General features: G+C 37.1%; 1 protein-coding gene across 1 annotated transcript; it reads left to right on the top strand.

Annotated features, from left to right (window-relative positions):
• spata17 (spermatogenesis associated 17) lies at positions 1-25,650 on the top strand. Its single transcript, XM_051723406.1, is given in 10 exon segments — positions 1-68; positions 739-828; positions 1,551-1,632; positions 3,515-3,565; positions 9,893-9,996; positions 17,999-18,122; positions 20,935-21,047; positions 21,049-21,109; position 23,337; positions 25,181-25,650. Coding segments are annotated over 10 exon segments (846 nt in total). The 3' UTR covers positions 25,333-25,650.
• The last annotated feature ends 563 nt before the right edge of the window (positions 25,651-26,213 follow it).

The following is a 26,213-nucleotide window of genomic DNA, read 5'->3' as shown; positions in this document are numbered from 1 at the left end:
ATGGTGAGACTGGTATAACTCTTCAGTCAGCTTGCCAGCATCAAAGAGAAGTATTTCCTCAGAAATAGGTAATAAAATCATGCAAATTATTCAGTTTGTTACATATGAAAACATTTGTGTTTTTATTTTTGTTGTAACGGTGCGGGAAATAATGGGAATGTCCTAGGTTAAAAGACAATAGCAAACACACAAACTGCAGAAGTAAATCTAGATGATAACATCTAGATCGAGCATTTCAATGATTTAAGTCATATTAAAAATATTAAAGTATTATTATTATTATTTTATTTTTTTTATTTATTTTTTTCCTTTTTCTCCCAGTTTGGAATGCCCAATTCCCAAAGTGCTTTTTAAGTCCTCGTGGTCGCTTAGTGATTCGCCTCAGTCCGGGTGGCGGAGGACGAATCCCAGTTGCCTCACATCTTATCACGTGGCTTGTTGAGCGCGTTGCCACGGAGACATAGCGCGTGTGGAGGCTTCTCGCCACCCACTGCAGCAACCATGCTCAACTCACCATGTGCCCCACCGCGAACGAACCACATTATAGCGACCATGAGGAGGTTACCCCATGTGACTCTACCCTCCTTAGCAACCGGGCCAATTTGGTTGCTTAGGAGACCTGGCTGGAGTCAGGCAGCACGCCCTGGGATTCGAACTAGCGAACTCCAGGAGTGGTAGCCAGCGTATTTTACCACTGAGATGATTTAAGTAATTTAAATAAAGCTTCACATGTCACAGGATTGCTGAAGAAAACAGACAGAGAGAGAATCAGGATGCAGTCCAAATTTAGAGCTGGTTTAGAGGATGCCCAGTAAGAGCATACATCAGGTAAGACAGTCTTTGTGATGTAATTTTCATCTGTCAATATGTGTTCGCTCAGTGATCGCTGTCATGCATCAGTGAGTACAAAGAATTAACTCAAGCAGATATGCCAGAGAGGTGTTTCCATACTAATTTAGGAAACTGTAAGGGATCCATACTGTAGGGTAGACAAATGTGTTAATGAGGACAGACATGTAATTCCACTCAGATCAGTATATAACCTATATGTGGCCGCTAAACCCTAAATCTTATGCATTTGCTCTTTGGATATAAGAATTAGCCAGTGCACAGGGCGCTACAGTGTGTAACCTCAACATATTTCTGTGCAGTGAGCGGACAAACTCCCAGACAGTAGGTTAATTTAGATTACTTTAGTTAATTGATCAATGTGTTAAGTGGCTAATTAGGTGCAATCTAGGCTTCTTGAGTGCAGCTCCAGGGTTGCCACCATCCCTACACACATTGATTTTTTTGGAGTTATAAATGGCCTTTTGGAAATTGATGGCCATGTTGAGTTCAGAGTCGCCATAGACATGCATTTAGAGGGTGGTAATGATGAATGCAAATGTACAGTTTTCTAAGAAAGACCAACCGCAGGGACACTCAGGAAAAATGAGTTTAGAGATATTCAGTGAAAGGGTTTCTTTTGAGTTAATCTCTTTGAATGTACAATACAGTACTTGCAGCTTGTTAAATGTTGATATATATATATATATATATATATTTAGACATCTGCATAAGAATACAACACTGATACAGAAAATATGGCACGGTTTCACTGCACGAGAGCTGTTCAGACAAAGGGTAAAGGTAAGTTGTGGAGACATGTAATATTGATTATGTTATGATAACTCTTATTAACATTTAGCAGTTAACAAGCATGCCATGACTTGCATACATCTGATGTAAGTTTGTAATTTGACAATTCGTATTGATTCACAATGGAATGCTTTTATTTCGCTCATGTTTTAAAAGGGGCCAACAAATCAGGGGCCCATTTCCTTATCTTCAGTGTTTTTATTTTATTTTTTTTAGCAAAGGGGATCAAGGTAATATATTTACATTAGACCTAATCATTTAGACACATTTTGTTTCTTCGTTACTTTGTTCCTTCATGACCTACAGTAGACAACTTAATATTTTTTGTCTTTCTAAAATGCATATTGTTTTTTCAGGAGTCACAGTCTGTACAATAAGGAAAGTTTTGGATGTTATGAAGCCGCGGCCCTTGCATTTTAAGTCTAGGCCTTCAGTGCGATTCAAGCCATTTAGAAAACAGATTCACAATAAATAAGACACCGTATGCCTATCATACATTGTGGCAGTCAACAAATAATACCAATTGACATTTTAAAAACATGTCCACGCCCCAATGAGGTTTAATACAAAGAAAAAGCTCTCTAATAATATTTGCGATTTAAATTTAGCTTGCAATAAATTTTGTCGGGGTACATGGTTACTTTTCAAAACTTGATCTGACACTGAATGCTCAAGCAGCCTAATTTACACTTAGAAAACTCCTGATGTTGTTATAACGCTTACCAATTTGCTTGAAGTGAAAATCAGTCCTCCTTTCCTGTTTAATCAATCGCACAATCATGCAGAACATCTCAGGTTTTTAAATCCATAAGGATCTCTTTCTCAAAGGTGATGAGGCAGTGATGACAGCCGACTCGTCAGCAAGATCTCATGCTTTTCTCTTTCAAATTACGTACATCACTTAAAGCATGATTGTGTCACTCAAGGCCAGCTAGAAAGCCTAGACTGGGACATATCCTAAGACCACACCCACCAAGAACAAACAAATCAATCTGATTGGCTGATGAATCTGACAGTCTGACTTTAGATGCATATTCACTGGAGTGTTGAGGGATTCTGTGGAAATTCTGAAGGCCTGACGAAGTGGAACTCGGACTCACGCACTGCTTCGGCTAAGGAGCATGGCTTGAAACAGTTGTCACGCTTGTAAGCATCGAGGAAGAAATTCAGATTGGATAAACTTTTTGAATTTTGCTATTCATTTGTAGATGAATTTGGAGTGGAAAGCGACTGAAAATACATAGGCAAAAAGGTCAATGAGAATGAAAGGATGAAAAAATATTTATTTATTAGGCATGTTACGTCAGCAGAGAAGGCTTTGCTGGCCCTGAGAAATCACCACTGAAATTTACTTGACTAAGATTTGAATAAAAAAAATAAAAGATTTGGAGTAACATGATTTTAAAGGGATTATAAATCATGGCCTAGTATGTGATCTTTTCTCTATTAGAAGAAAAAAGTTTTGTCTGGTTCCTTAATGTAGAGTAGCATTTTTTTTAAGTTTCTTTTTGATTATGTCCCCAGTGATAGACTCCTATAGCATTGTGTCTTGTGAATATTCTCCACCATGGTTAGTTGGTTGTCCCTCAGTGGAATTCCATTGATTATCACACTCCGCAAAGAGCATTTTACCTTCATACATCTCCATTAGTTGCCAACGTGACTTCCATAGATTTTTCTAGCCATGTCTGCATTATGTATTAAGAACAGGCACTTCCCTTCAATACAAAGTACGACTTGCCACTCCAGCCTTTAATCTGCTGCAGTGTCTCCATGACTTTTATGTATTATGTATAAAGAGGATTTTATTCCTCACATGTTGGGAAAACATCAGAGGTCTCAGTAACGCAATGCTATCCCCCTCTCTTCACAGACAGCATATTTTATCATGAAGATGAATTTCTACAATAAGATGGCTGTCAAGGTAAATATTTCTCTTGTTATTTACCAAATGAAAAGTCAGTGGGTCACACATTTGATTTGAATGATATCTGTAAACAGATTTTTCTGGTGCGAGATAACTATAAGATACCTTTTCCCACTAAGTGAAAATAGTATAAATTCAAGGTATGTCTAAATATATTAAATATTTTGAGTGATAACATTTCTTTTGATTAAGAGTTTGTTGTATTTGATAATAATTTAAATTAAACTTTTATTGGTCCTTTTTTAACAAACTGTAAATCTTAAAACTCAAACCAAAAATATAACAGTGAATCGTTAGAACTGTACACTGTAGAAAAAAATCTGTTAAATTTATGGTAAAATAAATTGATGTTCTGGAACTATAAAAGTCTGCTTTTCACTTAATGCATTGTTAAGGGCCTGAGTAGCTCAGTGAGTATTGACACTGACTACCACCCCTATAGTCACGAGTCTGAATCCAGGGTGTGCTGAGTGACTCCAGCCAGGTCTCCTAATGCCGAGTTTACATTACATGATTTTAAGCCCAATTTTCACTAGCTGACAGTTTTGTGGAGATCGCCGACAAAAGCCCGAAATCATAGGCAAATCGGAGCTCGCTCCCGTGAGCGACGAACGCACTGTATGAATTATCAAAGACGTGATCTGTGAGAAGTGCCGACACGTCACCGATGTCAGTGAGATATCTAGCATGTTAAATATCTGGACCTGTCTACGATTCCAAATCGCGCAATGTGAAATGTGTTTTGCCTGAATACAACTGCAGCATTGACCTACAGCCAATGAGAGAGCAAGAAATGGGGCACAGGTAGTTCCAGTGGGAGGAGTCCTGATGTACCTGCAACAGAACTAGCATGGCTGCGGAATCAAGAAAGTCTCATTGGACTGAAGAAATGGAGGAAAAATTAGTGGAACATTGGCAGGAGCACCAGTGCCTATTTGATGTTTCCTCTGAACTGTACCACAACCGGGTGGAGAAAGAGAAGAGTTGGAGAGAAATTGCCAATTCTCTTGGACAGACAGGTAAGCAAATAGGTAGATAATTTAGTAGGAGTTACTTTTTCATATTGTACCCAATAAAATATATGATGCCTTTACACATTATGTAAAGATGATTAAAAACATACACATCATATTCTGAAATGCATAACATATGATCATGCATTTGTTTTCGTATCTCATATCACTTCTCGCATGTACTCTGTTGTGAAATGTAATTTGGAGTCCAGGCGAGTTGTCGGGGATTCGTCAATAGTGAAATGTTTTGTAATGTGTTCACCCCTGTCGCCGATTCCTCGTGTAATTTGAAAACCCTACGACTTCCATGACAACACAGACAGTTGTGTAATATGAATGGTACCATAATCCGACATCTCTGAAAGTCATGTAGTGTGTAGGAGGCATAAGCAACCAAACTGGCCCCGTTGCTAGGGAGGGTAGAGTTACATGATGTAACCTCCTCGTGGTTGCGATTAGTGGTTCTCGCTCTCAGTGAGATGCCTGCTACAACTGCGGCCGCCTTGTTCTTGCGGGACATTTTTTTGACATCTTCATGACCTCGGACAGATTTCTAACCGTCTTGAGTCTGTCCTCGCTGCATCCTGTAGCACGTTGACATACTGGATTAAATCCACTACGTACTGGATGTTTGTAACCTCCGTGAAGTTGGTACTAGGGATGTGCGCTACGACTAATTTGACTGTTGTTTAAATGGAAGTTTTGTAACCGACTAGTCTAAAGAGAAACCAACCTTCAGAAAACAGTTAAAAAAAAAAATTATGCGACCCATTTAAAATACTTAATCTATTCCAAATCCAATGCTAAATTCCACTGAAAAGGGGCACTTATCTGCGACGTGCTCGCCTTGAATTATGATCATTGTACATTAAATATAGAGCATGACACGCATTCACTGAATCAACATTAGCGAATATTTAACAGACATATTTATTGGAAACAATTGAATGAATAGTGCAGGATTAATGGAACAACCCTAAAAGCCTGTTCTAAACGGAAATCACCAAGTAAAAGTTACTTAACATTGTTGAAAATAATTAACAGGTAGACTAAGCCAAATCTATGAGAGAGGAAAAAAATGCGCTGAAAAGTCACGCGTTTCACAACGTGCAGTCGTGCATTAACCATTGATCTAATATGACAGCTGTTTGGTAAAGAATGTTAACCAATAACAGTTACGATGTATAAAAAAAAAAAAAAAGTAGCTATAGGATAGAAAAAATAGGCCTGTGATGTCGCCTACAATAAACCCAATGTATTCTAAACACGATGTGCACAGAATCAAAGATAGTTTAACATGTTAAGCAGTCAGCCCTGAAATCGTGCAGGATAAACCATATGTTAATCACTCTCACCTGTCTTCATCGTTTGTGTTCGCTTCTGGTTTGTGCCATGTTTGGTTGTGCCTCCGCACTTTCACTGCTTGGGCCCTAATAATAATAATCCTTAGAGCAATAGGGCCTTTGCGCTTTCAGTGCTTGGGCCCTAACTATTTAAATAAAATATAATGTAATGTGATGAGTCACATAGGAACTTCTGGAACTGTTACATTACAGTGTATTCTCTTGTTAAACATGATATACATTATTACCATTAATTATACAGTAAAATTATACTTTTACATCTAAAACTTTTTTTAAATATTGAACTGTAAAATTACATGTATTGTCTTGTTAAATAATGATATTTTTGTTCTGTATATACAGGTGCATCTCAATAAATTAGAATGTCGTGGAAAAGTTCATTTATTTCAGTAATTCAACTCAAATTGTGAAACTCGTGTATTAAATAAATTCAGTGCACACAGACTGAAGTAGTTTAAGTCTTTGATTCTTTTAATTGTGATGATTTTGGCTCACATTTAACAAAAACCCACCAATTCACTATCTCAAAAAATTAGAATACATCATAAGACCAATAAAAAAACATTTTTAGTGAATTGTTGGCCTTCTGGAAAGTATGTTCATTTACTGTATATGTACTCAATACTTGGTAGGGGCTCCTTTTGCTTTAAATACTGCCTCAATTCGGCGTGGCATGGAGGTGATCAGTTTGTGGCACTGCTGAAGTGGTATGGAAGCCCAGGTTTCTTTGACAGTGGCCTTCAGCTCATCTGCATTTTTTGGTCTCTTGTTCCTCATTTTCCTCTTGACAATACCCCATAGATTCTCTATGGGGTTCAGGTCTGGTGAGTTTGCTGGCCAGTCCAGCACACCAACACCATGGTCATTTAACCAACTTTTGGTGCTTTTGGCAGTGTGGGCAGGTGCTAAATCCTGCTGGAAAATGAAATCAGCATCTTTAAAAAGCTGGTCAGCAGAAGGAAGCATGAAGTGCTCCAAAATTTCTTGGTAAACGGGTGCAGTGACTTTGGTTTTCAAAAAACACAGTGGACCAACACCAGCAGATGACATTGCACCCCAAATCATCACAGACTGTGGAAACTTAACACTGGAGTAACACCAAGTAACTTGGGCTATGAGCTTCTCCACCCTTCCTCCAGACTCTAGGACCTTGGTTTCCAAATGAAATACAAAACTTGCTCTCATCTGAAAAGAGGACTTTGGACCACTGGGCAACAGTCCAGTTCTTCTTCTCCTTAGCCCAGGTAAGATGCCTCTGACATTGTCTGTGGTTCAGGAGTGGCTAACAAGAGGAATATGACAACTGTAGCCAAATTCCTTGACACGTCTGTGTGTGTTGGCTCTTGATGCCTTGAACCCAAATTCTTGAATCGATTTTGCTTGACAATCCTCATAAGGCTGCGGTTCTCTCGGTTGGTTGTGCATCTTTTTCTTCCACACTTTTTCCTTCCACTCAACTTTCTGTTAACATGCTTGGATACAACACTCTGTGAACAGCCAACTTCTTTGGCAATGAATGTTTGTGGCTTACCCTCCTTGTGAAGGGTGTCAATGATTGTCTTCTAGACAACTGTCAGATCAGCAGTCTTCCCCTTGATTGTGTAGCCTAGTGAACCAAACTGAGAGACCATTTTGAAGGCTCAGGAAACCTTTGCAGGTGTTTTGAGTTGATTAGCTGATTGGCATGTCACCATATTCTAATTTGTTGAGATAGTGAATTGGTGGGTTTTTGTTAAATGTGAGCCAAAATCATCACAATTAAAAGAACCAAAGACTTAAACTACTTCAGTCTGTGTGCACTGAATTTATTTAATACACGAGTTTCACAATTTGAGTTGAATTACTGAAATGAATTAACTTTTCCACGACATTCTAATTTATTGAGATGCACCTGTATTAATAACTACCCGTTAACCAATTAAGGTTTTTTACTGTAGAATTTTAACATTCTTTTACCGTTAAAATTATGCACATTTTTTTATACAGTGAAAGATACAATTTATATAGTGTAAATATACATTTATAGTATACTACTGACAGAATAAAGTACTTATAGACATCTGTGATGTGTTTCCATGAAGGAGACACATAAAAAGAAGGTAAAAAAAATAATTCTTTATATATTATAAACATGCTCCTTGTATATATTAACATGTAAACTGATGTAATGTCTAAATAACCACAAATTTATCACAAAACATTCTCTTCAACTTTGCAAGACTGTGTAAAAGGATTTTTTTTAATCCGTTATACAGTATGAGGCCTGCAGTTGTGAAACGGTAGCGATATTGGTTCAGCATGCTCTGTTTCACAGCCTATAAATCAAATACGTTTATATTTGAGTGATGCATTGGCAGTTTTATAGAACTATTGGTATGCATTAAAACTTTAGTTTTACAATTGTTTTTCCCTGAGGTGAAACTTTTAAAGAATTTTAAGTCTTACAAAAGTTCATAGCTTATTGAAGAATATAGCATTTCTTTAGAGGATTGCATATTTCTACTGTGATGTATGGACATCACAAGAAATGTTAACTGGGGAAGTGATTCTTACAAATGGTTTACGTTATGTCTATAGGGCCCACCCAGCATTCTTTTCCCAGTTCTGTTATGTGAGTCTAATTTGAAACATGAAGCTTGACCTCTTCTCAGGGGTCATGGAATATGAGCCTAAAGGTCCTATCGTCACTTAGAAACAAACAGAAGCTGCTCAACAGGACAGACAGCTTTTATAGCCCTTGTAAAAGATAGTGTGTTATGTATGGGAAGCACTGACCGATAATGTAAAAATCTGATGAAAATAAAAAGAAAATGTGACTGTGAAAACAGTCATTTAAGGATCTGTTTCAAACACAAACACAAAAAAAGTGTTGGATGGATAAAAAAAAGAAACCCAGAACATTTGAAAAGCTTCATGGGAAAATATGCATGATGAATGATTCATTGTATTTTTTTAATAAAGAATATCGCTATACAGTAGTTCAAATCAATTGTATGTTTGCCTATACTGTACAGTGTAAAGATTATATCACAGTAGTTCAGATCAGTTGTATATAAATATTCAACTGATTTGAACCACTGTTATTTCAAGATCAACTGTTAATATTTGGTTGAGTTACTACTTTTCATCGTGAAGGTATGACCAATTTTTAAGGTATTATAATAAGAAAACTGTAACCATGATTAGTTGTAGCTAATTAAATGCTCATATGAAAAGATTATGGCAGAAAGCAAAGTGACTCCTAACGCATACCTTTAACTCTTTCTAACTCTCATCCATAAAGCTAAATCCATGAACCTTCTGCATGGCACTTCTTTTAAGTCTCTTGCTATTTCCTATAAAGTGTTTATCATTCTCTTTACTGAAGGCCAATGTGTCAGCCTTTTAATAGAAATCCGTGTTTACAAGGGAGGCCGAATTTGTATTAGATCTAATTGAGCAATATGCATCATTGATTTTACTAGTCTAAGAGGTCACAAAGAACTCAGAATCCAAGCCTGCAATTACTTTATTTAAAATTATCTATTGACTACTGATCAATGGCGATTCTTATTTTGCTTTGTTTTTGCCTTATTTTTTTACCTGCTATTGTTTTAAGCACCTAATTAGCATGAAGGACATCTGTCTTGTTTGTTTTGGGAGCTTAGTGGTGCTGTCATAGTGGCACTGGCTAACGTTCTCATTCTTCATGTAGTGACAATGACTTCGAACTCTAAAGTGACAGTGACAGAAAGGACTTCTTTAATTTGCTCTGCCTTTGATTTGTCTTTTGAAAATTTGACTTCCAAATTCTTTTTGCAATTTTATTTATTTATTTATTCTTACTCTTTAATATACTGTAGGGTATTCAAATTCTTTAATTTGTTGCTGAAGGGAAAGCATTTTTTTTTTTTTTTTTTTTTTTTAAAATCTAGTATTCATAATCAAAACTCACCCTTTTTTTGCAGATACAGCAGAGATGGCAGAGCTATTATGTTAGGAAGTACATACACAATTATTATGCACGCAAGAGATATTTGGAAGGATTGGCGAGGAAGAATTAACTAATCAGGTGAGAACGCATGATTAAAAGGATTGTTAGTCATTGTTTTAAGGTATTATTGCATCAGTACCATTTGACTCATGTGCTGCTGGATGAATACAGTTTCCTTTAAAATAACTTAATTGAAATCATTTGTGACATGCTCCAAAACAAAATATATTTGCACATATTACATTAGACTGGTGTTTTCAAAGATGACCATTGTCTGAAATTCTTGCAAAGACAAAGGTATGTCATGAATTTAATATTATCATAATAGGACATATACTAGTACATTAGCTGCATGCTATGCATAAATCGCCTCTGGTTACTTGAAAATGAATAACTTTGACATTTTAAATTAGCCCATGATGTGCAGATGCCCTCACATTTAAAAAAAATTCCTGCTTCGAGGCAGATGGAAGATGCCATTTTTTTACTTTTGATAAAAACAAAGCCACATTTTTTAATGTGACCAAAATATTTTGTGGGAAAATATCTTGGGGGTCTAACTTAAATGAAATGTAAATCTGTTAAGTACTCCTTGGATCACTGACTCCCAACAACCCTGCCCTCTTCCCTGCCTCTTCTCAGCCTCACTTTAAGTGAGAATGTTCTCTTTTAATGGGGTTTCTCACCTATGAATCACACTTGAAACGCATTGCTCTATATAAACATTGGTCCACCCTGTGCTGCAGGTTGTCTCGCAGATGTTCAGAACAGATGTTTTTGTTTGTTTTTCTCTATGGGAAGTGAAGTGCGTTTTGATACAATCACTGTTAATACTAGCCATGATTTGTGTGTCAGTAGCTGAACATGATTAATAATACTTACATTCGCTGTAATTTAATGGAGCCTACATCCGTATCCTGAACCACATATTCTATGTGTATAAAAGGAACGTGTCCCATTTAACAAGGACGCTCAAAATAATGTAAATCCATATTTCTATTCTTCCAATTCATTGCATACAGTCCATTTACACTACCAACTTCTTATGAATGTTCTGTCTTTGTTTATATCACTGGTGCTTGACAGGGAATGGACTGTATAATAGGATGGAGACGGTGCTGGAGAAGAACCTCCATTGACCCGATTAGCGCCTTGCACAGGTGATTTCTCCAAACCCACTTGCGCCTACACTTAGTGCACGCTTGCACAAATGTACCAAAACTTCATGGTCATGCCCATTGACTTTGCGCTTATGAGTTAAGTCATTGCGCTGTGCTTAGCGCCTGCATGCTTAAAGTAGGGCCCTCAGTGTTGTTTCCAGAGAGGCTAATATTTAGTTGCCTTGGACTAATTCTGAAACGTAATGGCATGGAAAAGTATTCATATATTGTCGATTACCAATTCCATTGTAAAAATGCATTATTCACAGTCAGCCATGATTAATTTATTCTGAGAGCAAAAGTGTGCCATAATGGGGTTTATCGAGATAAAACGAGTAGTATTTAGCTGGTCATGTGATCTCAACATGTTGGCCCCCATGAGGGGACTCACTCCTTGTAAAATAAAACCGCTTTTATTAGGTCATTGATATGACTGGAGTCTTCAACTCATGTGAGTCTAGATCATTTTAAACAGAATTGTTAAAACTACTATTAATTTCTGTAGGGCTAAAACTTTTTTTTATTGAGGAAATAATTACTGAGTGCACCTTTTAAAGCATGGGCGTAGACAGTTTTAACTGTCTCAGTGAGGTCTTCAATGCCCAGTTGTTAAGTATAAACAATGTCTCTGTCTTTTGGTGTGCCCTTTCTTTCTGCTCACTCTTTGCCTTGCGATAGATGCTATCTGTTACTGCATTAATTGTTTACGTAACGCTTCTGAGGTCATGATCAATCCGTCAAAGATGTAAAGTGAAAGATCACTGCGCTGATTCTGACAATCTGTTCCACGTTGGGCTCAGGATCACCCACTGACTGATTAGTCGCCCCTCAAAGGTCTCAGTGCCAGGATTTTAATCCATACAGCTCCCACGCATGAATAAATTATTCAAAATCTTCCTAATGGTTCCCATTTAGAACAAGACGACTAGACTGGCATGCCAATGATAGGAGGCCAGTGACTGCCCGCATCAGGGTAGTCCCATCTCTCATTCTCTCTCTCCCTGCCAACAGTTAAGGGGATCTCTCTTCCACCCCCCCCCCCCCCATGCAAAGCGATCTGTGTCGTTTCATTAGCCCTACCCTGACGACAAGGCCCGCCATGTTCCAGTGTCCATCTTCATTCAGTTGTCCTTCTCTGCATACCTTAATGAAGTCAAGACCCGTGTTCGCTGCAGCAATTCCACAGCTAGAGTTTGTGCAATGTAACAATTTATCACTTGTCAAGAAGACACTTAAAGTTCCACCACTTAATAAGGGCTTCCTCTGGGCTTGAGTAATTAGAACTGAGCGGCTTGCATATTTACTAAATGTGGAGTGTCATTGCCACCGTGGCCTATTGCCTGCATGAATTATTTCTCTATCTGTAATAAACAGCTGGGTAATTATTACTGCCATAATCAGATAAATTTCTCTCTGTAATGTTTGAGCGTGGCAAATCTTTAACTCTTTGGAAGTAGAGAGGGGAATTTATGGACTCCCATTGCTTAGGCTACTTTTTCCCCCCTGCGTGTCCCTTTCAAGGACATCTGTGAAACTCACTTCTTAACTGCAGGCCTTATTTAATTTTTTTCATTATAAACATTTCATAGTATTTAGGGCAGGTCTTTTATCAAAGCAAGACTCTGAAAATCATACAAATTACTGCATTCATTACAGAGAAATATACCAAATCCCATTTTATGAGCAAATTGATCTTGATGGTTTCCCCCATAGAAGCATTTAAATTCTGCTAATTAATCATCCTTTGTTTCTTTTTCAAAATTTTCATAAAAAAAAAGATAGTTGGTGACTTTTGCTTTATTTAAATGAAACAATTTGCAGATTTTCTTTTAACTAAACTGTGCATTTTCTATAGATGAATAATGAAATTTCTTATGACCAATGTCAAAAAGCACAATTGTAATTATACTTCATATGTTGTCTGGTCAGAATTTCTGTTAACATATGGATGTCAAATGAATGTCAAAAGCAAATCCAAGCAAGCATATACAGGGATAGTTCATCCAAAAATTAAAATTCTTTCATCAATTACTCACCCGCGTTTTGTTCCGAACCTGTATGACTTTCTTTCTTCATTGGAAAACAAAAGCAGATGTTAGTTAGAATGACCATTTCGGTCACCATTTGCTTTCATTGTACGAAAAAAGATGCAATGAAAGGGGATTGAGACAGGCAGTCCCTAACACCATGGACTGTATTTTCGTGAGCACACAAAGTGCAACACTACGCGCAACGACCGTGCGCTATGTCTCATCCAATTTTCGTGAGAGTGCTAATTTTAAGAGCAATTTTCGTGCAAGTGGGAGTGGGTGGGGGTGTTTGCACTATCTGTGAGTGTACGCGCAAACTGGGGGTGTATTGTATGTTAATGAAGTGGCGCAAAGTGCAATTTGCTATTTTCCTGAGAATAGGTGATTGCGCAAAGAAGTTTCAAAAGCACGTCTGTTTGTTAGCACAAAGTCTAAACTCAGTTCCTGCATTTGCAATTTGGAGATTCCACCAACAGGTAGTAATAAAGTTCATGTCCAAACAATGAAAATATAGTGGAACAACAATAATGTCCCTGACATACACTGAAAGCTGTTTTATGAAACAAATATTTATTCGATTTATGCAAAATGGGCAGGCGGAAGAAGCTGGAGAGAGTAAAATGTTTTGATTTGGTAGACCACTTCGTTATTTTGATTTTCTTTTATTTTTATTTGAAGTGTATTTTTAATTTAGAAATATTTTTGGTTTATTATTTTTGTGTTTGTGTGTTTCAATAAATTAATTGCATTTTTCAAAATCGACCGGTAGAATTGAAATGCATTCCGAAACGATCACTGTTAATACTAGCCATAATTTGTGTGTCAGTAGTTGAAAATGATTGATAATACTTACGTTCTCTATAATTTAACAAAGAATAAATCCAAATCCTGACAAGAACCACATTTTCCTTGTGTATAAAAGGAGCGTGTCACTGTCAATGAAATATGCCTGACGTTCAACAAGGACGCAGTTAATGCACAAAAGAATGTAAGTCCATATTTCTATCCTTTCTATTCATTGCATACAGTCCATTTACACTACCAACTTCTTATGAATGTGCTGCCTTTGTTTATATCGCTGGTGCTAAAGGGAATGGACTATAAAATAGGACGAAGACGGTGCCAGAGAAGATCCTCTGAATTCAATTGCACTTGTTCCAGCCCATTAGCGCTGTGTGCGCAATTTCGCCAAATCCCCTTGTGCCTAGACTTAGCACATGCTTGCACGAAAATACCAAAACTTCATGTCCATGCCCATTGACTTTGCATGTATGACTTATGGCATAGCGTTGCACTCTTAAAATAGGGCCCTTTTTTGTGTTCCATGGAAAAAAGAAAATCACACAGGTTTGGTACAACATGAGGGTGAGAAAATTATTCTTTTTATTTTCAGAATGTCAAGTTTTGGGTGAAATAACCCTTTAATCCTTTTTGCCAAACACAGATGTTACTGCCCAAACAAAAGAAGCAAAGTGTTACTTTAACTTATCAGGTAGACTGAAGTAAATTGTAATCATCACAGATCATTTGCTTTCAAATAAACTACTTGTATATTCAACAGTGCAGTATTTAGAATGCTACATAAGTGCATAACTGTTTGATAGGTAAGGGTGATTAGCACTTGGTGAGTTCTACTGTAAGTGGATCCAATTCAGTGGCCAATGGGTGCTTATGGCTGTGTTCTGTAAGGACACACAAAGGTCATCTATGTTAGCTGCTTACATGTCTCTCTACTGGCCCATCAGCAATAATTAGTTTTATGTGTTTCCCCAGCCTTCTCTTAGACACAGATCGAGATCCCCTTCCATGGTTACAAATCTATTTGGCTTTTGTCCACTACAGTGCAATTAATAATAAGTGGGAGATATAGGTTAGTAAAGGTCACAAAGACAGCAAGTTGCCAAGTGAAGGAAACTGAGGCTGGTCAAAAACTGGTTGAATATTGCAACCTCATATCACAATAGAAAACACACCCACAGACCAGACTACTCTGCATATTTGATTAATTTTGCCGTGTAATTTTGTGGAGAGGTATAATTCACCACATAATTTAGCAATTATTCACCACAAGTGTGCTGATTTTTAAAGGTCAGTATACAGAGCAAAATAACAATGTAAAATGAAGAATTGCTACGCATTTTGTGCATTTTATGTTCATTATTCAAATCCGGTCGACAATTTGTTTGCGTATTGCTCAACAGCATCTGACTGGAGAACTGTAAAACAATAGTTTCTGTCAACATATGTCATCGTTTGGATTAAAAAACATATTGTTCCAGTGCTGGATTCTGATTGGTCAATTCAGCATTCCAGTCATGAAAAAAATCAACAATATAGTAACAGTTATAATCATCATATCACTATGCAGCGCCCATAGTGGCTTGTTATTTTTGTTACATAGCAACGTTCTGTTATGTCAGGGACTACATGGGTAACACTTTTGCTGAAGGATGGCATGTAATGAATTTGCTTAATAGAAAACATTTTTTTCAATAAAATGGTAGTCCTTAATACACTCACCAACCAGGCGACCACTTTATTAGGAACATCTGTATACCTACTTATTCATGTGATTATCTAATCAGCCAATCATGTGGAAGCAGTGCAGTGCATAAAATAATGCAGATATGGGTCAGGAGCTTCAGTTAATGTTCACATCAACCATCAGAATGGGGAAAAATGTGATCTCAGTGATTTCAACCATGGCATGATTGTTGGTGCCAGACGGGCTGGTTTGAGAATTTCTGTAACCGCTGATCTCCTGTGATTTTCATGCACAACAGTCCCTAGTAGTGTTGTCACAGTACCAAAATTTAGTCTGTACCGATACCAGTGAATTTTTATGGTTTTTCGATACAAATTTCAATACCACAGCAAAAATATGCAAATATTATAATGTGCAATTGAACACACCAGTTTAGTTATTTTTAATTCTTTAATAATTATTTTAATAATTATTATTTTCCAGAACTTTCCAGAACATTTTTTAAAGTTTAATTTCATCAAAATGGTGTCTAATCAATACATTGTTAAAACTTTTAACAAGTGAAAATAGATTTTTTTTTGTTTTTTTTTTGCCAAACTTTTATTCAACAGTCTTGCTTGTGATATTTAGATTTATTATTATTATTGTTATTACAGTGAATATTACATTTTACTATACAGTTATAATATATTTTTATTCAATTTCTTCAATATCAGGCATCTAAATTTTATTTTGAATCGTGCTTCTATTATGATGTTTTTTGCCGGATGCTTCACTTTTCCGGATAAACAGTTCACGTCAAGTCTGAAATCTCATCTCTTTCCACTGGCCTTTGAGTATGACAAATTAAATGTAGGACACAGATTTGGAGTGTTTGTATTTTAGATTACTGGTGTCAAAAACTGTTTTTTTAAACGGTGCCAAAAACAAAAAATATCCAGTGAGTGGCAGTTCTACTGACGGAAACGCTTCGGTAACTCAGACAACCACTCTTAACAATTGTAGTGAGCAGAATAGCATCTCATAATGCACAACATGAGGAACCTTGAGGCGGATGGGCTACAACAGCAGAAGACCACGTTGGGCACTTTTAGGACCATAGTGTTCCTAATAAAGTCCTCAGTGAGCGTATGTTTATGTAGTAAGCATTTTATGAAAGCAATAAGGCACTCACGACCATTAAAGTCCTGGCACCCTTTTTTGTGACTTTGTTTACAATACAGCATAGCCTCTCATACCTTACTTCCTAAAAAAAAAAAAAAAAAATGAAATGAATTGTTTAAAAAAATAAATAAATAAATAATAAAAAAAAAATTGCCAGCAGTGGTTGGCAGAATAATTATGTAAAAAAGGAAACAATACAGAACAACCTGTAAATTTTAAGGTATATTTTATGGTGCAGTACCGTCGTTTATATCATTAAATTATAAATTTGAGATATCAACCTTCTGAAACTGTAAAAATCTGCTTTTTACTTTATAATGTATTCTTAATCCCCATAGTAATTACCGAAGGGCACATGATGACATGAAGTTCATCAATAGTGGCCTTTCTAGGAGCAATGACCAACAAACATGCCGAGACAGTGCTCAGTCTCACTCACACAACACTTGACACCATCATGGTAACACATGTGAAATTAAAATTATGCAATAAACATTAACTAAACTACATCAAATATAACACAGAACACCCCAAAGTACATAACTGATATTAAAAATAAGAAGAAACGCAACTATTCCCATAAAATATAATGAAATGTAATGGGTCATGCAGGGAATTGTGGGAATGCCCAATTACTGTATTTTACCATAATTTTAACAATAATTTACTGTAAAAAGTACAAGTACTTTCTTGTTAAACACAATTTTAAACGTTAATTACATGGGAAAATCATACTTTTTACATCCAGAAACCTTTTACAACATTTTACTGTAAAACTACATGCATTGTCTTTTAAAATATATATTTTTTTAAATGCACCTATATTTTACGTATTTTTTACGGTAACTACTCATTAACCAATTTACATCTTTTTACTGTCTAATTTTTACAGTGCACAGACAAGTATAATTTTACCTTTCTGCTAAGTTAGTAAGTGGTAGAAACTTTAAACATAATAGCACAACTCATGCATACACACACTCTCGACAACACATGTAGTCCCTTGTGTTTTATAATCTGTATAACTGTAATACAGTAGTCTATCATAAATCATTATGAAATAATCACAAAACATCAGATTGTCTTCATTTTGTCAGTAAATTCTCAGTTTTCTCTTAAACAATCCACAAGAGTATTGAACATTGTCTGAACTAGGGAATGTCTTGGGACTATGAAGAGAGTTTACAGAAGTCTGAGTTGTAAAAACTGTGGGTTTATGTGTACTGTTCTCTGCTACCCAGGAAAAATCTGGTGGAATTTGCAGTGCTCCAGAGAAAAGAGCAAGAATGGATTGCACTAGAGAAAGAGGAACAGGAGAAAAACATCCAGGTTCAAAGACTCCACTTCCTCCTGAGTACTATACAAGTGAGCGCTGAATTAGTGCATCTTATTCATTAACTGAAATTATTTTAGTGACATAAATTATGTGCATCATAGCTTGATCTAGGATAGGTTCTGCAATAAAATGTAGCTGTTTACATGTAGTCCAGGCCTATATCAAATTTGGTTATTGCTAACTGGTTTTGAGGATGCCACTTGCTTTACTTGGCGATCTTGCTGCACGTTCTTGGGCGAGAGTGCATCTTTAGGGAGTGTAAGGTGCTGTTCACACTAAACACATACTTATTCTAAACAAAGCTAGACTAGGTGCAACGAACAGAGCAGAATGCAAGTGTCTTAAGTGTTTTTAACAGTTGAAGTTCTTTTAAACTTGACACAGCATCTAAAAACATAGTTCTTGTGTGACAGTTTTGCACAGAACGGTCAAGGAGTCAGTCTAGCTCATTTTTTGCATAGGAAAACAATGGTAAAACAGTGTTTAGATGGACACAAACACATTCGGTGTGAACGGACTAAGAATAAGTTTGCACAGAGTGACAAATGGCTGTACAGGTGAGATTGTGAAGAATTATCTTGGGTGTGTATTTGCAAATAACGAACAATCCAGATATATTAACATTAGAACGAGTGTAAGAACAAATTAAGGTAACTACGAACCTGTTATGAATCCAGCAAAAAAAAAAAAAATAGCATGAGTCTTTTTTTTTTTTTTTTTTGTTTTTTTTTTTGCGTACATAAGCAATAACACTCGTCTACAATTATTAGTGAATAAGACCCAATGAGAGCACGTGCATATATCCTATGTGCATTAAGGGCAAAAAATCCTAAAGAACTGTACAGTATATACAAAACTGGTATGGAGTTTGAAGCACCTTACAGCGTTTATTCTTACAGCAGGTCTTTACTATCTCCTAACTGCTGCAATTTAATTTCTGATATATATACAAGTATATTCTTCTCAGAAATCCCTCTGGTTATAATGTGTCTTGATAATTATGATAAAGTGCTCAGGCCATTGTTGATTCAGCAGCAGTGGAGGGCAAGCAGATATTTCATTTTGTGATCTCTCCTTCATGCTTTTATGGTCATCTCAGCATTTTGTGGCACTCCCTGCCACCACAGCTTACACCAATGTTTCTGCTCTGGTCACTGTACGCTCAGTGTCAGCCATACCACGGACAGGGTAAGAGGATAGTACTGCCAGCAGTCTGAGGGAGGAAATCAAGAAATAAAACACATCAGCTAATGGCTAATAGACAACAGGTGTGAGGGACCACGTGCTAGATGAAATATGTTTTGGAAGGAGATAGTGACCCTGTGTTCCAAACAGGATAAATCAGCCTCCAAAGGGCACTTCAAAGGAAGAACAATCATGATAGTCATGCTTCAAACAGAATTTCAATTAGAAATTACTTAAAAGGTGAGTTCAGAATAAACTTTATTTTTTAAGTCTGTTTTATGCAAGTATTTCTGTACTGACAAATGTATTTGTAAATAGAGTTAATATAGTGACAACATTTTCAACCAGGAGTCCTTGAAGGTACTGTAGAGAAGACATATAAGATATACAATATAAATGATATAAAACATAAAATTAGAATTTGCAAAAAAAAAAAAAAAAATGCATGACATTTATAGCTGTTTAAATGAACATTAATATAATGTTTGTTCGTGTTTTTAATGAAAGGTCCCTGGGTTTCCTGAGAGTCTGAGAGGGGGGTCTGTAATGGTTGAAAACCCCTGATGTAGCACATGTAACCACACATATTATTCAGCTCTGAAAACACATCCAAAAAAGGTCAATCATTTAAACTGCTAACTTCAAACCCAGACTTAAGTACTTGTCAGAGTAGAAAAGGTTTAACTCTCTTCCGAGTTTTCTCTCTCAACTATCTCCTCCCCCCTCCCTACTTTTCTTATTCTCTCTCTCTCTCTCTCTCTCTCTCTCTCTCTCTCTCTGTGTGCGTCTCTACACTGGGCAACTTATGTTCCCACAGTCTGACCTTGTCTCAGTGAAATGGATGGGTCTCCCATGGTTCATCGTTAACCAGAGAAAATTCCGCTGGATAAAAGTGGCTGTGCTGACATAGATGTAGTTCCTCGGTACGAGGGTCAACATCATTGTTCTTTTCCTGTAAGTCCGAGGCAAGTTGGGAGATTGCGATGTACCCCCCCACCATGTGTCACCCAAAGCTGCACTATACAAACCCAATGTAGGAGCCTCACTGTGGTGTTACCTGCAAAAGTTATTGGCATATATTGTTACAGAGTAAAAAAAAACAAAAACCTTCCGATAATTAAGCACTTGTGAGGAAGCTCTGATTAGAGATTAATTATTTCAGCCATTATTCTGCAGGCCAAACCAAAACTCACTGAAGTGCTACAGTAAGATCAGACAGCTCATAGTTAGCTAGCAGACATTTACAGCAGCAGACATGACAGATGCCAGAGTGATGGATGTGTGTCCATTCAGGGGAGGTGACAAGTATAATTGTTTTGCTGTGGTCGACCGAATAAAGTGGGTTCCTGTTCCTGCAAGCTAAATGTGTTTTTGCAGTGGGTTTTGCATGGACACCTATGATGAGCAATGCACTGGATGGCATTAGCATTCAGAGCTCAGTCAGATAAGGGGGCAAGTCCATTGCTAGCAAACAAGTTATTAATGGGGGTGTGTGGAGAGCATGGAAAGGAACTGAAGATGTGTTTGAAGGATTCTCAGCAAGGTTTAAGGGCAGTCATTTAGAGTAACTTGGACTTTCTCTTCATTATGCTAACAGAAGCATAACAAATTGCTTTGTTCACCTTGCTTATCCAAACTGTTTTGTGCTCATTTTAGTGTCCAGACGTTTTCAACTCGCCGTTCAGGGCAGAACCAGATGTGATGGAGCTCAGACTGTGGAGAGTGAAATCGCAATCGGCTCCTAAAGAGAGGAAGATCCCTAAAATGACATGATTTCTCCAACCTGAGACCAAACAGAGAACGTTTACCACCCAGACACAAAAAGCCACAGGTTAGACACTGCCTATGATCTTATATAGAGCCTATTTCCTTAAAGACCCTATGAAATTGCTTGACGAGCACAGTTTTCTGTCTTGTATGTTGACGTATTTCCTATTGAATCCGTAAGTTTGGATGGGATATATCGAAGGACAAGTCTCTTGTTGTTGTTTGTTTTTTTTTATTTTTTTTTATAAATAAAGCCAATAGGCTTGTAGGGGCTTATTTTGTCCAAATTTCAAACTTATAATGAGGTCACCCACCCGTTGCAGAAGTTTGATTTTACTATGCACATATAAATCCATTAATGACCAATAATGATTAGTTATATCATATTAGTGTAGTGTAACATGACTCATATTTTTGGTCTGTTTTCTCGGAAGAGAAAGATTGTACATTTTAATTATGTATACAGTATCTGCAAAAAGTGAATTCTGTTAATGTTTAGGAGTCTACTAGCATATAGATAGCATCAAAGCAAAACACACATGGACTACAAGCCACAAAACTGTCATTTTTATTTAATTGGTTCTATATTATATTTTATGTTATACTCAAATTCAGCCAAAGATAAATTATTATGTTACTGTATAGTTTGTTGTTATAGGATCATGTATTTATCTTTGAGCAAACTCGCACTCAGATTCATTTATATGCATACAGTGCAAGTGTCTCAGCAACACCTTGTACTGGGACATTTCATCAAGTCTACCAATGAAATGGCCCCAAAGAGATGACAAATTTCTGTGACAATTATCAAGAAAGAGATTCCAAAATAACTGTGATTAAAGCGGGATTTATTGCTATCATGAGATCATTTTTAAAAACCTACAGTAAAAACGGAATAATGTCATTAAACGTGCCTCCCTTGTCGCCTGGATTCCGTGAAAGCATTTAGACAGCGAGATAACCGGTGATAAGCATGCCTGTCAACCCAAGCCCCTTTATTTCTTGGATCCCATTAAGGCACTCTCAGCTAGGGAATACTGCAACATGTAAAGGTGCCCTGATAAAGAATATCTTTGAATACTTCCAAATCTAGCATGTCATCTTGTCCAGCTGTGAGATAGATTTGATGATACGTATTTGCCATTTGTGTTATTTATGGTCTATGACATTTATGGTAACTGGTTATTATTATTGGTTTCTATTAATTTGAAACATAAGTGAGCAGAAATGAGGCACGAGTCATTTCTTTTTATTAGAGCCTGAGTTCTTCTCCCTGGGCTGGCTTTTCACTCCAGCTGGGCCCAGTTAGCAGGAATTCATTAAAAGAACTGCCACACCCTTCACAAAATGTGTAGTAGATGAAGATGCATTATTTATCTACATTTTGCCCTTACAAAGACCCAGAATAAGCACCTACCCAACACCCTCAAGCCCCCCTCTCTTCCCCACCTTGCTCATACCATCTTTCTCTCCCAATTATTTGTGGTCCGAAGTGGAGCCCCCTCCCTAATCATCTCTCCCTATGTGATAAGCATCTGCGAGAGATAGATTGATTATGTGTATTGTCAGGGGAAGTAAGGGGATTGGTCAGTGCCAGGTGCTGATCTGGTCTTGATATTATCAAGGACAGAGTGTGTTGCACCATCATGAATTAAAAGCAGCAATGGCTGAAGGTCACATTTAAACTAAGAGCACCAAAACAATAAGTTATGCATGTAGGAGTAGTTTGTGCAAGTTGAATACTTACTCAAGAAAACGTCCTGTTTGGGCAGCCAGACACATCTGGATCCTTGTGTGTCAATTTATCGGTTGCATTAGTTATCGGTCTGCATACACAATAATATTATATTCAAACTATGTCTAAGATTTGAATAATGCAAGACACTACACTTACAAAAAGAAAACACAACATCTTAACATGTTTTTTGGGACATTTTTCAAGGCAATACCATGTTTTGGAACATGTACCATTGTAATACCACTGTATTCTTTGAAGTACCCTGGAGTACAATGAGAATACCACAGTATACTGAAATGGCAATCAATCAGTACAATGGTGTATATCACAGTACCATGGTATTACCTCCTGATACTCACTGTATAATACTACTTGTCTACTAGCCTCTTTCAATTAATAGTGCTGTGGATGGAGTCCTCTGGAATTTTGTGTTGTGGCATATAGATTTGGCAGTGAAATCGAAAGCATTCGCTTGAAGTGATATTAAAAGTATATTCCATGTTCAAGTCCAAGAGCACATCTGGTACTCAAATGCCACAGGTGCTCCAGAAAGGGTGCTAGTTACATGAAAAAAATGGTGGAGACATAAATCCACATCCAGGCACTCGTGGAATTTCAAAATTTAAAAGCCTTTATTATAGGGGCTACATCTTAAAGCACCAATGCGTAAGCACCCAAACAGGCCTTCATCAGGGTGACACCCTGATGTACTTTACTGTGCACATAGGATGTTTAAAAAAAAACAAAAAAACATTTGTCTTAAAATTGTTATTTATATCTCAGCCCTAGTGTGTCATTAGGAAATATACATTTTAGACTCCCAAACATTCCTTTTGCAAATAGAATAGAATAGAAGAACAGGGAGTCCTGCAACAGATGGCATGACCCCCACAGAGCCCCCACTGAACATTGAGTCAGTCTAGGATTTCATGAAAAGACAGACACAATGGAGAATTAAAAGAACTGTGGTGAATTCTCCAAGAAGCTTTGAACATCCTATCTGCCAACAACCAAGAAAAATTGTGTCCAGGTGTACCTAGGAGAATTGGTGCTGTTTTGAATGCAAAGTTGGTCACACCAAATATTAATTTAGCTTTTTTTATGTATTCTGGACTTTGTATGATGTTAACTGATAAATTAAAACTATTTATGGCATTAGTTTTGAAGACATCCTTACTATTACTTACTATTACAGCATTACTATGCTACATTTTTCACAAGTGCCTAAAACCTTTGCACAGTACTGTAAAGTATTCAACTTGCACAAACTACTCCTACATGTATAACTTATTGTTTTGGTGCTCTTAGTTTAAATGACACCCTGATGAAGGCCTATTTGGGCCGATACACGCTGGTGCTTTTTTTTTTTTTAAGATGTAGCCCCTATAATTAAGGCTTTTAATGTTGAAATTCCACATGAGTGCCTGGATGTGGATTTATGTCTCCACCATTTTTTCATGTAACAAGCTCAACTGACATCATTTGTGGAATAATGTTGATTACCACAAAAATTCATTTCGACACGCCCCAAAAATTCATTTCGAATTCAGGGTGTGCTGAGTGACTCTAGCACAGAGTGACTCTAGTGACTCTTAGGTCTCCTAAGCAACCAAATTGGCCCGGTTTGCTAGGGAGGGTAGAGTCACATGGGGTAACCTCCTTGTGGTTGCTATAATGTGGTTCTCGCTCTCTGTGGTGCGCGTGGTGAGATGTGCGTGGATGCCGTGGAGAATAGCGTGAAGCCTCCACACGTGCTACGTCTCCGCAGTAACACGCTCAACAAGCCATGTGATAAGATGCGCGAATTAACGGTCTCAGATGTGGAGGCAACTGAGAGTCACTACGCCACCACGAGGACTTAGAGCACAATGGGAATTGGGCATTCCAAACTGGAGAGAAAATCACAAAGAAAGAAAAAAAGACTATTTTAGTATGATAAAATCACTTACCTTTTCTGTGTAAATTGATAACCAATTTTACAGCTTCGTTGCCATGACGATAAACAGAAGAATTAGTGCTTTTATAAAATAATAAGCTTCACATTTCTGCCTTTTTAAACCCTTCCATTATAAGTGTTTCATTGTAATTTTTTTTTTTTTTTTTTTTTTTCGAGACGAAATTTATTTTTGTCGAAATCAACATTATGCTGTAAATGCAGTCGATTGAGATTGAGCTGCATCGAACCAGGAATATTCCTTTAACTCTTTCCTCAACCTTGTATATGGCCATCATTTTATAGTCGTATGTACCATCATTAGCACTGGTCAGCTGTGTTAATATCTTGGATAAGAAGAGGGGGGCCAGGGGGCCAGCTGGCTGTCCATAGGGGCCTCATCAATAACAAGTTGGATGAGTTTGGGCAATAAAACATTTACCTTATCCCACGTACCTGTCAAGGGCCCTTTCGCCCAGCTCTGGAGGTGCTGCAGCAGAGGCACCGGCCCCTGGAGCCAAGCCTGCGCGTGGCCACATCCATCATTGCCCTGGAAGAGGCCAGAGAGGAGCTCAAACAGCAGGAGTGGAGGACTCGCGTCATCGACCAGACATAAGTTACACACACATGCTCTATGTGCATGCTTGTACACATCTATAGAAGCTGCACATGTAGTATTGATTTTAGACTGAATACAGTCAATGAAGATACAGTTTACTGTAGCGTTAATCAGTATGTAACTTCAAATCTACCTGTAAATCTACCTCAGAATATCTAAGATATATTTAAATTTTAATATTAACAAGTGATAGATTGATATATCAGTCTAGCCAATTAATTGGATGATATTTGGCAATTTTGAGATTGTCGGCCAATGATTCTGCCTGCTTTGCTGATTAACAATACTAGTTTCTCTTTGTGTTACTAGATTCAGTTCCAAAATCTACTGGCAGCCATGTCAATGGATTTTTATTTATTTTTTTTTTTTTTTTGGTGAATTGAGTAAATATTGTGTTCATTTAATTTCAACAATTTTGTTTACATTTCATTTGCCGTGTTTATACAGTATATACTGTATATCGGCATTATATCAGCCATCCTGCTTTCTAGATATTGGCATCAATCATTGAAAAACCGGTTAAAACCGGTTAATTAATATAGAATTATATTACATAGGTTTATTTAGAATAACACTGAATTGTTGCGTATTCAGGCACTAAATACTCTATATGTGACGTTGTGTAGATGCATAATAATCACACAACAAGAGAAGCCTTGTACTTTATTCTCTCAAAGTTTGGAACAGATAGTAAATTCTCAAGTGAGGTTAGTTGCTAAATAAGTTAACAAACAACGCCCAATACGGGCCAAAAATGCAGCCTTTTTGACTATTAAAAGCCCTTCATCCATGCTACTAGACTGTTTCATCCTCGCAAGACATTATTAGCTCTCCTCCCTGGTATGTACTTACTGCAGCAGATTACCTATTTTTTCCAC

This window comes from Myxocyprinus asiaticus, chromosome 17 (genome assembly GCF_019703515.2).
Source record: "Myxocyprinus asiaticus isolate MX2 ecotype Aquarium Trade chromosome 17, UBuf_Myxa_2, whole genome shotgun sequence".
Lineage (NCBI taxonomy): Eukaryota > Metazoa > Chordata > Actinopteri > Cypriniformes > Catostomidae > Myxocyprinus > Myxocyprinus asiaticus.
The sequence above is the reverse complement of the archived record's forward strand: the minus strand, read 5'-3'. Positions and strand labels throughout refer to the sequence as shown.